General features: G+C 35.6%; 1 protein-coding gene across 1 annotated transcript in view; it reads right to left on the bottom strand.

Annotated features, from left to right (window-relative positions):
- The window catches only part of ABCA13 (ATP binding cassette subfamily A member 13), a 179,807-nt gene that overhangs the window by 143,325 nt on the left and 21,220 nt on the right, over positions 1-15,262 (bottom strand). The window contains exons 9-15 of the mRNA XM_039549863.1: positions 14,227-14,391; positions 12,559-12,761; positions 5,933-10,642; positions 4,635-4,741; positions 2,726-2,844; positions 1,283-1,455; positions 5-81 (exon numbers count right to left, since the gene is read on the bottom strand). Of these exons, the coding sequence (XP_039405797.1) occupies positions 5-81; positions 1,283-1,455; positions 2,726-2,844; positions 4,635-4,741; positions 5,933-10,642; positions 12,559-12,761; positions 14,227-14,391 (5,554 nt within the window). The remainder of the gene's footprint in view (positions 1-4; positions 82-1,282; positions 1,456-2,725; positions 2,845-4,634; positions 4,742-5,932; positions 10,643-12,558; positions 12,762-14,226; positions 14,392-15,262) is intronic.

Below are 15,262 nucleotides of genomic sequence, written 5' to 3'. Positions count from 1 at the left end.
CCACCATTCACGAGATTAAAATTGCTGAGGAAAGCTGCCGCTGGATTTTCCGGCAATTGTAGCTCCAAATTTTCAGTCACCCTGGAATGACAGCCTTAGTTTCACAAGTTATCAGAACTAGGCCATTGGCAATTCGATGTATAAAGACTAACACAAATAGGAAAACAGACACTAAATGTGACAATAGGGTCCCATCACGCTCTGTGTGCACACACTGAGCATGCAGCCAGCACCTCTAAAGACCTTCTCTTGCTGTATTTATATGGTGCAGTGGTCATCATACTTCATGCCTAAATGAGACTGCATATGTAGAGATACACATGTATATCTCTCTCTATATACATATGTAGAGATACAGAGAGTCCCACAATGGCTAAGGGCTCTAGCAAACAGTAGCTTATGAAGAAAGACAGGTCTAGCAATATCTCACTTCCATGTTTCTTACTGAACACACATTTTTAAAACCTAGGGATACAAATCACTGCGGTTCAGGATGAAAAAAGTCTATCTAATTATAATTTAAGTAATAAAGAGTATGCACACATCAGATATGATTTTCTCTTTGAAACTGGACATGAGCTCATGGTCCTTAGGAGCAGCATCTAGGCTCAAGTTCTTCTGTATTATTACTGCAATTCACAGACAGCATGCAAGCCCATTATGAAAACAATCCAACAGATGAACTAGTATAGCAACAATTATAACAATGTCTACTTCTAGCTGACTGCAAGTTTGAAATACTCTGTAGTAGCAGCTTTACTTAAAATCTAATGGTTTTCCTCCAGCAAATAGCAACTATCAGAAATCATCTGGAGTTCAATCCCATCCGTTTACAAACACCATACTGTGTTTCTGACTCTTTGAACTGCTGAACTGATCTGAATGCTTACTATTTTGCAAAAAGACGTTCAGCTATTGAGAGGACAAGCCATATCAAAAGAAATATTAAAAAAAAATTAAATATCAAAACTTTGACCTAACTGAAGTCACAGGAAATTGAAAATTTTCTTAATTGTGATACAAAGCATTCGGCTGGTAGAGCAGCAAGATCTGCTGCAAGTGCTCAGCAAAAAATGTAAGGGCTTTTAGAAATATTCAGAATTTTTCTAAAGTACTTAACTAATTTGTACATTTTATCCACTCAGTTTTCAGTTAAATGAACAAAGCTTAAAAAGACAGTATTTCTCCTGTAATTACTTAATTTAGAACACAGACATATGTACAGAATAACATCACTAATGATGAAGAACCATTTGGAGTACCAAAATGTAAAAGGCTTTACATTTGCAGTCGTCTCTGGATGTTTCCCAACATTAGCTGGCATTCACAGCTGTCACTGCTGGTATTCTGCAGGGCTCCCACAAAGCTCTCCAAAGTATTGGAAAGCTTTTGGTTTATATGTGCCATACTCTCACAAACCCCCTTGTTGAAAGCAGGCCAATATCTTCCAACATTCTGCAAAATACAGTGATCCCATGGTTAGTAAATTCATGAGACTGTGCTACACCTTGAAGTAGCAACTCTTGGCAACAAGATGATTCATATTTTCAAATGAGAATACGAGTAAGGTAATACTCTCTTACTCATCATATGATTAATTGAAACTGGATGAAAAGTTTTCAAGAATCAAGGAATTTTCAAATATTTGAGTTTGGGAAACAATCAAATTGGGAATTTGAACTAGCCTGTCAAGGAGATTCATCCACTAACAGAAATGTCAACGTTTTTAAATTTCTTTTGAAATGAAATTAGTTTTTCTTTTTTATTTTTTATTTTAGGCTGACAAATTTTATCTTTTTCCAAAAAAAATTGTTTTGAACAACATCAGTTTCTATTCAACAAAGCGAAATATCTGGATACTCATATCCAAAGTTTTTCATGCATTATGCTCTGCGTAGTATGCACTTTCATATTTTCTCCTGAATATTTACATTTTTGATTTTATGAGGCTTTTTTAATATTTGCAGAAGTAGGTCATAGAAGTGTGGTGACTACAGAAATGCATTTGGTCTGCAACAGTCTGCTTTGAGATATGAGTGAGGCCACTTGTCATCTGTTTACTTTAACACATTGCTGTTCATATCAGGAAAATGTCCAGGTAGACAAAGCAGCAGAGTTATTTAAAGCGAAGGCAAATTCTATACTAAAAATCATGACTTTAGTATTTTGTCTGTGTGCACAAATGTGTGTCCTATCCAAAGGTCTGCTTCCAACTCGAGGAGTCTCTATATGCCAAATATTACTCTCACCTGCTGGCAATTTCATGTTAAAGGAAAACAGACTGAACCTAGCTGGTAATCACAACTTTCATTTTAGCTGGAATTAGTCTGTCCAATAAGTTTATTTGTATCTATTTTAATTTCATAAACGTTCCTGTGAAGATTTAAAGTATAAATGTACTATAACTCATTAAATTAACAGTATGACAAAATATAAAGAAATTAAAAATGGGCTGGTATTTGATATTGACTGACAATCCAATTATTCTAGTTATAGGAATGCTAATAATTCTAAATCATACTAACTTGTAAAGCTCCCCAATATTTTTTTTTTCTGGGTATCTCTGTCAAAATCATCAGAGCCATACCTATATAAACCTCAGTTTTGTACAGCCACTGTGGGGACTTGTCATTCAGGCAGTGGGGAAAAAAAGGAAACTTTCATTAGTATCCAAAGTTTAATGCATGTTGCAAAGTACACTTGTAGGTGAGGGAATCATTCAGACCTGATAATGATCTTGAACCACAGCAATCCCTTCAAAGACTGTGAGAAGCAAGTGACTCGTTAATCCATCTTTACACTTTGTAATGGCACAGAAAATATTGCTAAATACAGTGGGTTCTTCTGTAAGAGAAAATGTCCAGATTTAATCAGATTGAAAAAAACAATTTGGAATCAAATTAAAAGTGAGCCAACTAAAAAGGCAGAGAAAAGTTTTTAAAAGCAAGGAAAGTCTGATGTACTAAGGCACAGAGAAATAGTTCTACCTAAATTTATGTATCATTTCAGATGACAAGAAAGGCTGGTTTGATCCAATTTCAGTTACTCTTCTCCATTACACTTTCCTGATAAATAATAAGAACAACCATTTCTATTTGCTCTTCATGAGCAAGAAGCATAACTTTGAGAAGCTGAGTATATTAACCACATCTACCTTTCCCTTGGGCAGGCTCCCCTGATGCTATTTCCCTGTAGAAACACCAGAGTGTTACCAACCCTCCAGTGAGCAGTAACTTTCAAACTCAAACTACAAGGGGAAGAAAACAGCATTACATAAGCATTTTCCATATCTTGGGATAATGAACCCATATAGGGTGATAGTACTATCCCCCGGTCATCCATGATGCCAGGTCCTACCCAAGCTTGCAGCCTCCATGTCCTTGGAAAAAACCTCCTTTCTGCTGTCTGTAGTGGGTTTGTACGTGGGATAGTAGTGAAGGAATTTGACTTGACTGCTGAATTCTCATTCAGTATCAAGGTAATTTTTTCAACCATGTTGTTTTTTCCTTATGTTTGGTTTTTAAGTCAAGTAGGAAGAATAATAAACATTAAGCACTGCTTCTAAAACAAGCAAACCTTCATCTTGCTCATAGAAGTAATACAATACAATTCATCAAATCAAACCAAATCAAGCAGTTTTCATCTTTTCTCATTAGGTTTCATAATGTTTTCTGTAACAAATGAAACATTATGAAACATTCCCACAACCAGAGTACTGAAATGAGAATGACAAAAACTTAGTTCCCTAATCTCAGTTCTCTCAATAAATAGACTGCTCTTCAGAGGTCAAGGACAGAAGCCAGGCACCTGGCTACACAATTTCAGTAGCACTTATTCTAGTTCAACATTGCTACTGTTTTACTCTTTGGAAACACATCCATCACAGGAGAGTGGAGAAGACAGTCAGAATTGGATTGTAGTCACATCTTACCTGCTCTTTGGAAATTAATTTGGTATAAGACACTACAGATCTCATCCCTTGCTCTAGAATGGCAGGTTAATGACTCCTAATTGCTCTTTGCAAATAAATCTGGGCATAGTTGGCTAAAATACGAGGTCGGAAAAGCACTGGCTTTTGTTTTCCAGAGAAAATTTAATATGAAATTATACTCAGGTCTATATAGAGCCTTTCTTAAAGTGCACATCTTGGGATCATATACATAAGGAATAAAACAAAGTAAAACATTAAAATATGAACAATTTTTTGAAGGTGAAGTTTTTCAGCTACAGGAAGCCAATTCACAGTCGCAACACAGCCAGGAGTGGGAGATGCTACTACCTTTAAATACTTGCCCCATTTTTCCTTACTGTCAGCTACACACTGCCCTATGGCAAGTCTGTCTCATTAAAAAACCCCTGTGACTTGATCCAGCTCACTAGCTGAAGAGGAGCAGCAAGATCTGCTTTCACTGGGATTTTAAATCAACAGGAACACTCCCGAAAGAAACCATCCCTTTTTATGACCTGCATCAGATATTTCCCTGTGCCTTTCTTGATTTAATTTCCAGGCATCAGTATGCTTGTCTTGCTTGGCATCACCCAAGTTACCTTATTTGTACAAAGGTTTGCTTAGAGTAAAGCCTTAACAGCACTAACACATATGGTGACTCAAAGTCACTGCTGTGATAACCAACCTGAAAAGATTTTGAGAATATTCAAAATGGTAAATTGCAATTTCTGTAATAGTATGACACTATCAGGGTATAAACGTTCCTGAAGAATCTTGCAGATTTTAAATGCTCTGTAGAAACATCAATAAGAAAGCATTATTTCCATTACAAGGGTACCACAGAAAAATTTCACAAGTGACAATGCACAAATGCAGTCTTCAATGAATCACACAAGGATTTCAATTTTAACAGTTATTACATTTGTTTGAACTATTTCAAAATCAGAATACAGTACTTCCATAGTAAAAAAGTACCCTCAGAGTGCTAGAAAGTACCTTCACAAAATAAGCAAAATCATAATAGCTTCAGAAATACTGAGAGCCCACAGAATATTCTGACTTAATGGCAAAGAGCAGAATACTCCAAATCTCTGATAATCAGCATGGAGGGAAAATAAACCACTTTCCTAGTATTTCGATATTTTTCAACAGAGGAGGTTAATACTTGATCCTGATGGACAATGGTTTCATGTATTTGCATAAAATTAATCATAAAAGTCAAAATACCACATCAGAGCATGAACTTCACAAGGCCATTTTTCAGCTGGGTTATGACAGTAGGACCAGTAGCTCCACCAGCAAGATACCCTAGAGCTGTTTGGAGCAATCAGCTTGTGGGCTCATTCAATATTGTTTAAAGGCAGCAACTCCAATCTAGCAGGTGTTTTATTAAGTAAACCATCAGTAAATATTTTCCTGAATAGTTTCCTCTGCTGCTGGATTACATCTAATCTGAGTAATCAGGCAAAAATTATCTTGGGCTCAAGATTCCTTCAGAAACTGCATTTGTTAACCTGAACAAATTAACACAATAGCCATAACATAAGACATCAACAAATTTAAGTTAAAGAAATTTTGTATAGTTATATTTGGACATAGAAAAAACAAACCCCACACATGCCACAAAGAATTAGTCCCAAGCATTCCTTAACATTTAGCTCCACAGGCAAAAATGACTGTTGCCCACCAATTAGTGGAGGTTCATTACTCAGACCTGCAAGAATTTTAAAACACAAGTATCTTCAAATAATTGTTTCTATAATAGTTCCAAAGAAACCAATTCAAGTATCAATATATACGACTAAACACATCAATAATCTGGTCCACACCAGAATGCATTCTGATACCAAATATGGCTGGTCAGAACAACATAAATTGGAAGAAATCTGAAATGAAACAGTAATTAACTTAATAAAAGTTTTGATGGAGCTGCTCATAAACAGAAAGCCCTTCTGTCTTTGTCAGCACACTTCCCAGACTTACCTCATTTCTGCCATTGCATCCTTATGCAAATTCATTAGTAAGAGTTTTATTTTATTGCTGTCATGTTCTGCAGTAGACTGAAACATTACTTGTAAAATCTCTTGCATGATCTCCAGAGTTCTGTTTTGGGACTGAGAAGAAGTTTCTCTATATGGTGCATTATAAAAAAATAAATCAATTAAGTCAGACATATGAAGCTCAGTATTGTTTGTATGCAAAGCTTCTTCTACAACATCAAGATCAGCAATTATATGAAGGAGGCTGTTTAGCAAAACTGAAATAGTAGCATGAGTATTATTCAGTTTCTCTCTGCTGAGATGACTGTCACCAAACAGCATACCAGTGTAGTCCTTCTTAGACTTATTTTGGAATAGCTCCAGAAAGTCAATAATATCTTTGACAGCCAGAAGTAGGCCTTTTGATGAACTTTCATTAGTCATAAGGAGAATTAGAGCATGCATTATTTTAGAATAATGTTTGTTGTTACACTTGCATAGAATGTTCTTCACAATGTCTTGTATATCTTCAAAATGTCTTGATATAGCATCTACAGATGATGTCTTAAACTGCTCTAGTAAAACATCAGGAGCCATTGAAGAGGACTGTCCAGTGGCAAACTTTAGTAATTGATACTCTTGATCTATCACCACAAGTAAGTGTCTAACACTAAAATTCACCAATAAATTTTCTATGCTTGTAACTACAGGAAACCAGAAGTTCTCAAAGTTGTCAGATACATTGATGTTCCCACTTAAAGCTGAAATTGTCATAAGCATTGAGTGTGTCTGGTTTCCAACAGATGACAGCGTCATTAAAGGTTGAATTACAGAAAGAAAAGAAAGGACAGCTTCAGTATTCAGGAGTCTTGAAACTTCACTGGTCATATTCTTAACATTAGTAAGAACACTCTTAAGTGATGTTCTTGACTGTCTGTTCCAGCTTAGGCCACCATAAAGATCATCCAGCTGTTCAAGAAGACTTTTGGCCATCTCCATTTCTGACACTGAAATGCTGCTTAGTGTTTCTACAATTTGTAATGCCATTTGGCTCTTTGAAGTGGAGGAACAATTGATTGCATGTGTATTATTCACCTGCAGTGGCACAGCATAAAGGGATAGCTCATTCCAAAAATCTAGCAGCTCTTTGAGTATTGTGCTATTTATATGATGGAGCTCAGAAAACTTCCAAAGAATAGAGTTCCATTCTTTGATCTGATGAAAAAAGCAAGTCAGATTGTGAGTGATATTCACCTGAAAGTCTTCCATAGAGCAAGACAAACTGTCCAGAGTGATGAGTTTAAGCTCCTTAATGACTTCAATGACTGCATTGTAATGAAGAGTAGAATTTCTATGCCCAAAGTCACAAGGTATAACAGTGGGATCACTCTGAGGCATTTCTGTTGTGAGAGTCCAGCAGAATGCTGCAGAAAAACAAACAGAGGCCTCTCCAGGTTCATCAGAGATGTCTTTCAATATCTCCAGTAACATTAGAAGACCTTCTACTTGGTTAGAGAACTCCTCATCAGTAAACATTGGCATTTTTTCTTCCTGAGTCAGTATGAAAGCATATATTTCAGTTAGTGCTTCTGTAACGTTACCATGACCCAATCTTTCTGTAAGGCTGATAACATCAAAGAGGAGGTTGAACACATCTTCTATATTGTAGAGCTCATCTTGTTCAAAAAGCTGTGTTATTTGCCTTACACCAGTCAGGTTCCAATAACGTGAAATGTTCTCAAATGCATCCCACCAGTCTGTTAAAGTACCTAACTCAGAGTTCTCAACAGAAAAAGGTTTGATATTTTTAAAGAAATTTTCTAGGTTCTCCTGGACCTGTTTGAATCTACTTATCAAAAACTCAACATCCATGTTTCTCATGTTTTGTACCAAAGCAACCATATGCTTTAGAAACTCCTTTTCGTCTCTTAATGGAAAGACAGTAAAAGTAGGAGTCTTGAAAATTCCAAGTGCCTTCCTTACCAGTTCAATATTCAGACCTGCTGTTTCTATCAGTTTCTGAGGAAATGTTTTATGTTCACTCTGCAAGTTTGAGTCAAGTTTTTTAATCATATATTGAAAGAACTCCATAAGCAAACTGATATTTTTCCCATGCAAGAAAGGATCAATCTCATTGTCCAAATGAGAGGAGCTGTTTCCTTGGACTTCAAAAGTTTTATTTTTCAGAAGACTTTGAATTTCTGACAAAAGTTCCACTGATAAAACATGAATGTGGTGAAAAGGATTAAGGAGCATTCTTGAAGTCCTGTTAAAACCATGGATTGACTGACTAAAATGGGTCTTATTTGACACATACAATGAGCTCCCAACTAAATCACTGACAACCATTTGTATTTGCTCTCCAGAATTATTTAAAAGTTTAAAAATAAATTCAAGCACACTAATGTCATCTTTTACATAAAATTCAGGGAGAATAAATTTTAAAGTTTTTGCTATGATTTTGAAATAAACATTTACACAAATCATATCAGAAGAACCTAGGGAACATTCAGGGAGTGTCAAATTAAAAACGAAATTAACAAAGTCCATCACATTCATTAGCTTAGCATCTGTCTCAGCATTTCCCAGAGACTGCAGAAGAAATAAAATATGTTTTGCACTTTCGAGGTGGGAAGGTGACTTGTATTTTTCAATGAGATTACCTAATCCATGTATCCATGTGTTACAATCCTCTGCTTCCTCCATTGTACTATGAAAATTAAGAAAGGAGTTAAGATGAGATGAAAAATTTGTTTGTAAGTATTTTGTGTCTTTTAGAGTATTGTCCAAAATTAGTTTGGTAAGATTCTGGAAAATGCTGATACAAACCATATATTTGTCTTGAGGTACACTTTTTAAAAAAGCAGATGTATCATTTATCTCAGTGAGAATAATCTCAAATTCCTTTTGGGAGAGCTTGAGAATAGTAGAAAGGGAATTTCTGATGGAAAATACACCAGCACCCTTATCTTCTCCCTCAGATCCTCCCGAGATGAAAGCATCAAGCCAAGAATTCAAAACCTCTTCATTAAAAATCTTCAGTATAGATTTCTGCAATTCAGTTATCACAACTCTCATTGTCTCTAAAACACTTTCTAAACTGCTATCCTTAAGCAAGTTTGTGACATCAAACGCATTGTTAATTACACTTTGAAGATTAGCAAGGAAAGCCTCAAAATCTTTCAAGTCATTTAAATTGCTGTGTTCTTGAAATACAGCTTTTAATACCTTCATCACTGCTCTTGTAGCTTCAACAATAGCCATAGCTGTATTATTGCACAGTCCATCGTGAGTTGCATTTAAAAGGCTTTCAGAGAGATATGCCAAATCATTTCTTAGACAGATAAAACAGGTTGAATTCAAATTCAAGATATTTGATCCTTCTTCAAAAATCTCTGTCCACCTTTGAAGCCACGTAAAAGTGCAGTGCAAAGCAGAAGGCACACTTACCTTATCTCCCCAGTTTGTTACATTAGACAGGACACTGTCCAATGGAAGCAGAAGTAAGTTATAAACCTCTGCTGAATGTTCTACAGAAGTCATGTTTGCTAGATAAAAATCAATGCACCCATTATTTACCAGACATTCTGGAGACAGATCAAGAAACTCTTCCAAATAACATAAGACAGCTGTTTGGAGCTCTTCATCTATTAATAAAGTTTTAAGGCTGCTCAGAGTATCATAGACAACTTGTATCTCTTTATTTCCGTTCTGTGCAAGAAACTGTGCCTGAAACTCTGTGTAGTTGTAAATTAATAGTAACTTTTCACAGAGAGACTTACTGGTGAGGTTCCAGAGAAGATCGAAAGTTTCAAACAGAAAATCAAAAACTAGTTCCTTATTTTGTAGGTCATGCCATATTTGAAAAGATGACATACTTCTTGAAGTCTCATAAAGAAGTTTTAACAGTGTGTTATTGCTCTTAATATTTAAAACCAGATCATCATTCTGGTACAGAGAGAAAATTTTTGGAACAAGTGAGACCACACTAGTAATGTTTAATTTTTGGATATTTCTGAGGAAATTGTGCACAATTTCTCCTAATTCTTGTACCTTATACATAAAAGTTGCATTTGAGAGAAATAAAGAGGAGGTATTACTCACTCCAGGAATTGTACTTAAAGACACATTGACATGATCACCAGACAATGATCCAACTTCATAGAGATTTCTTTGGAAATGTCCACTTAAATGTTTTAAATGGCTCAAAGCAGTAATATTTAACTCTGGCCAATCACTCAGGATATTTTTGAGCAACACCATACTTCTATTATAGATTTTATTTTCTGTAATAGAAGATAAATTTCTAGATAAGGTGTCAATTACCTCTTCCACTTCTATTTGACTCAAGTGGGAAAGCCTAGAATCAAGTTCATGGAACAAAATTTCCACTATATGCCAGAAAAGCTCTGTCTTCTTTTTTGTCCAGAAGCTCTGAAGAGGCTGGAAATTTTTTTGTAGCTCGTTATGGAGTTCAGAAACTGCAAATGAGAAATTGGTGGCAGATTCCTCCTGCTCAGCAAAATTTTGTATCCATGTAATTGCATTATTCAAGGCATTTTCAATCAGAGACTTGTTTGAAGAAACAGAGAAATCAAACATTATAATTTCTTCTATGACTTCTACAAGATGAAAAAGATGATCCATTTTCTTTTCACCAGAAATCCTTACATTTTCTTCTGTCTTCAAAAACTCTTTGAAAGATTCCAAAATCCTGAAAAATTAATCATAAGTTTTTTTCTTGTTAGTTACCTAGCAGGCAGACAAAAATTTGTTAAATATATATTACATAATTTTAGAATCTAGGTGTATTTACTTAATTCAAGGAAATTCCAAATTTCATTTAATAGGAGACACAAATTAATTACCACAAAATCTGAATTAGCACAAATTGATAATTGCTTTGATTTTCAAAAAATGTGAAAAAACCCCACCAGAAAGTCATGTCATCATTCAAATCAAAACCTGAATGTAGACAGCAAAGTTAAAGAATTGTGCATTTATCAGTACTTATAATCAAGATTATAAGCCACAAAGAGTCAAACATCTTTGAGTATATCACATTTTCAGCTGCTGAAAAGAACAAAGCCTTTATGTTCCAGGTATTTTACAGACAGGAATGTATCAATAAAATTGATCAAACCCTCTGATTTTCTATGAATTCTAAATAATTTCTTGTTTTCTCATAATTATTGAAAGCTAAAACACTGTCTGATAGCTGAACATTGTTTTTCAACATCTACAAAACATGAAATCATAGTGAAAATTGGAATGCACCAACTGACGTTTCTATTGTGTCAATACTATTTATTAGAAGAAAAAACAATTACTAGCTCTACTAGATTAGTCAAGAGGAGGTGCATGGAAAAAAGAACGTTTGAATGCAAAGGCCTCAAGTTGAAAATATCTTCTCCTTAAATACATTTTCTTCCTCTCCAAACTCTGCAATCAACAGAGGTACAACACAAAAACATTGTGTACTGCAAACAAAAAGGTAAAACTGCTAAAAAAACAGGTTGTAGTTTCTTACAACTGCGGCAGCACAGCAGTTTCCTTTTATAAATAAGAACCAAATTTCAAAACACACTACTAAATTGTTGAACAACTTGACTGCAATCTCTCTCTTACCAGTAGGTAATGGACAGTATCTTTCAGATTTATCCTCAGATGTTGATTTGTATAACATGAATCATTTCTCCTCCAGTTACAGGGTTTGATATGAACAAGTAATTACAAGCAGTGCAAAACTGAGGACAATATTGCAACTCCCAGAAGCAATGCAAGTCATCCAGGGTGCAGTTAGAAAGAGGGAAGTATCAGTTCCTGTTCTCTGCCATAGACCTTTCTTGAGGCTCTGCCAACTCTGACAAACATTAACTCCCTTTATGTGTGACTTAAGTCCTCTGTAGAACCCTCCAGATCAGGAAGATTTGAACAACTTGATAAAATGTACCATTCTTTAAAAGTACAGGAGTTACAGCCACCTCTTCATATATACTGTTTACATTTGCATTAAGTGACAAACAGAGAACTTGAAACTGGAAGAAAAGTTCAAAAACATCCAAAAAAATCATAGAGTCAGAGTTCCCTAGATGAGATTGCAAACTACATGTGTACAGCTAATTCTGTGTTTAAAATTCTGTTTTCCATAGGCTGTAACTGTTGCTGTAGGCTTCTGTTACAAGATCTCCTGCGCAACTGAGTTTGACTTCTACAGTAAAAATTCTAAATATTTCACTTGCACTGGACTTGTTATACATGAGAAGTATTACTGAGTCACACCAACTACTTGTGGGAATTAAATTTTGTTTGCAGAACAAGATAAAGATCCTAGTTCAAAATGTCAGTTATCCACAGCTGCTGATTCCTGTGAGTACTGATCATGTAGTAGTCAGGTCCTCTGCTGAACCTGTAAGTAGCTACACTCTGAAGCACAGACCTGATTTCTTTTCCAGAATTTGTAAGAATCAGCATGATTATTTGACTGTATACAAGGTTTTGAACTACAGAATAAAAAATAAAATCACAAAACAGACAAAAATCAGAAACCAATTAAATGCAAAGTGAAAATGAATATTCAGGTTGCTCTAATTTTATAAGACAAGTTGCAGAAAGATAAGTATTACTTACCAATCATGAGGTGAAACATATCCTCCTGAAAAATCAGCACCTGATTTCTCATTCCATTGCTGTATCAGGGTATTAATCTCTGAAAAAATTTTCCTGGCTTCTCTGTCATCTAGAAACTGAGGTGTTAAATCAGCCATAATTCTTCTAAGTTCCAAAAGGAGATCCTGAAAGAGAGTGCTGCTGCGGAGCCATTGCTCAAGGATCTAATGGATTGAATGCAAAACAGAACACCTCGTTAGAGTATCAAAGCTTTCTTATTTAGACAGTACATGGAATTTGCATGTCTTAAAAAAAATCCACACAATCAACAATGATACCAAAATTCCTCCCTAACAACCTCTCTAGACTCTGAAATGACTGATGTGACAAAGGTTGATTTTCAATACAGTTTTGACTGACCTACAGGCTGGCAATGTAACATGCTACAACATATGGACAACTGACATTCTGTGTGGAGCTGACCTTGCCCAAAGACCCAGGAATGGTAATAATATAGCCTGACACTGAAACCACCTAAAAGCTGACTTCCACAGCCAGGCTTCCTTTACCAGACTTCTGCCTACACTGCCAATATGATGGAAGATAGCAGCCTTAACACTTTTGGAGTCCCATCACACAAAGACATGGTGAAGGAGCCTGCATGCTCCCTTTGTGTAGACCAGAAAAAGGCATACCAAGGCCTGGCCAAACCTACTGACTGCTCTCCTTTCCTCCACCATTACTTTTCTTTTTAATGCCAATAGAACAGATTTTCTCTAAGAGAAAATTCACAGTGGCCAGCAGCTTACAGTATTTCAGGTTCCCATAATAAGAATGTCAACCATTGCTAAGAGTTTTAAAATCATGGCTGAAATTATTGCTGGATTTTCCTACATAGAAATTGGTGCATTAGTTTTGGCAATCACATTAAATTATTACCTCCTACTTCATATTTCATCAAACAGCAGGGAAACCTTATCAAAGATTACATTTTTGGGGAAATACACAGGAAGGTTTACATGTTTTCTTTAGATGACATGGCAAGCATCTCCCATGCAGCTTGACTCATGATTCTTTTTTTTAATGGAGAAAAGAACCATATTTCAGTATAAAAACAAACACCAGTGTTAAGGCAGCTAGGTGTTTTTCTTAGGAAACATCTGAATGTTTTATTCTTTTGTCCATGCAACTACACATATGCCATTACAGAGAATGCATGCCAAGCTATTCTACCAGATCAGAATTTTAAGATGCTATTCCGGAGGTTTACTTTTATCTTGCTTCAGCCACTATTGCCAGAGACAGTGAAGGGGAATGAAAAATAAATTAATTATATAATATATCAGTGAAGGCCTCTAGTCACCTTTCAGTTTTGCTCAACATTCAGTCTCAGGTGGGACAGTAATGGGTCTTTCCTCCGACAGGTCTGCTCATTGCAGTATGTTTTACTATATTCCCTACTAGATTTCAAATCTGAATCTCTGTTAATGAGAAAACTTGATTAAATGGACACATGATTATAAATTATACTTCTACTGTAATGATTCTTTATAAGGATTATTTCATCTTATTAGCAAGAAAGTTCATGGAAATAAATTTTTATATATAACTTAGATCTTTTAACTGAGTTACTGCTGACAACCTACATGCAAAAACTAGGAATTCAATCTATTAATTTATTAAAGTTACCTGTGCATAGAGTCTGAACTTGCTGACAGCATGAACAAGATACAGTTTGGCCTCATGCCGTGTAGAATTACAGCTCTCTCCAATATTCTCTTTGTTTGCTTCATCTTCTGGCACAACAGCCAGAGCAGAGCACACAAACTGCTCCAGTGTCTCTCCTGTGGGAATCTGGCAAGGACACAAGGAATTAATGATTACTTCAAGAGAGCTGCTGAGTGTTATCTCTCCCATCAATTTACTTATCTAGTGAAAATAAGAATAACACATAGCCTCTTCAGTGAGAACAAAGCCCATTTAATCCAGCCTCATATTCCAGGGCACACACTTCAAAGTACTCCACATGCAGGTTGCTGTATAAAGTACCAGTGGCCCCACTGAGGTGCTCCTACAGCTGGCAGAATGATGGGACCTGTATATGCAAGGAATTTTCAGCTTGTAGCTACACTACTGTTGATACCTCTACAATAATTTGTAGGTTTGTGCTGAACTAACCTGACTATGATACAGTACCCCAACAGCAGAATAACTATCTTGAAACAACGTCACAAGTATAGAAATTACTGATACAAAAAGCACCTAGTACAATGACACATCTCAACCAGTGACTACATGCAGCAGACTAGTTTTAAATTGAGGTTGGTGGGTTTCAAGAGAGTGGTCACGAGAACAGAATTTTTTCCTCATAGACTAATTTTTAAATTCTGTGTTAAAAGGTTAAATATTCCCAAGCTTATAAATATTATTAAAGCTTACAAAAATAACTCCACACATTTTAATTCTGTTGTTGCCTTTCTGAGATACTTCACATCCTTGCTCCTTTCAACTTTGACCAAAGAATTTATAAAAAGTTTTGCAGATGCTTTGACTCCAAACAAAATGGGGCATTAGATACAGAATTGAAGAACTCGAAACAAATATTATCGAGGCTCACATATTTACTTCCATAGTCTTTTATGGTCTTCAATGTTCTAACACAAGCATAAAATATTCAGATACTAGCTTAGATAGTTAGCAAGTGATTAGCCTGGGATTCCACAGT

This window comes from Corvus cornix, chromosome 2 (assembly GCF_000738735.6).
Source record: "Corvus cornix cornix isolate S_Up_H32 chromosome 2, ASM73873v5, whole genome shotgun sequence".
Lineage (NCBI taxonomy): Eukaryota > Metazoa > Chordata > Aves > Passeriformes > Corvidae > Corvus > Corvus cornix.
This window is presented reverse-complemented; position numbering and strand designations above follow the sequence as displayed.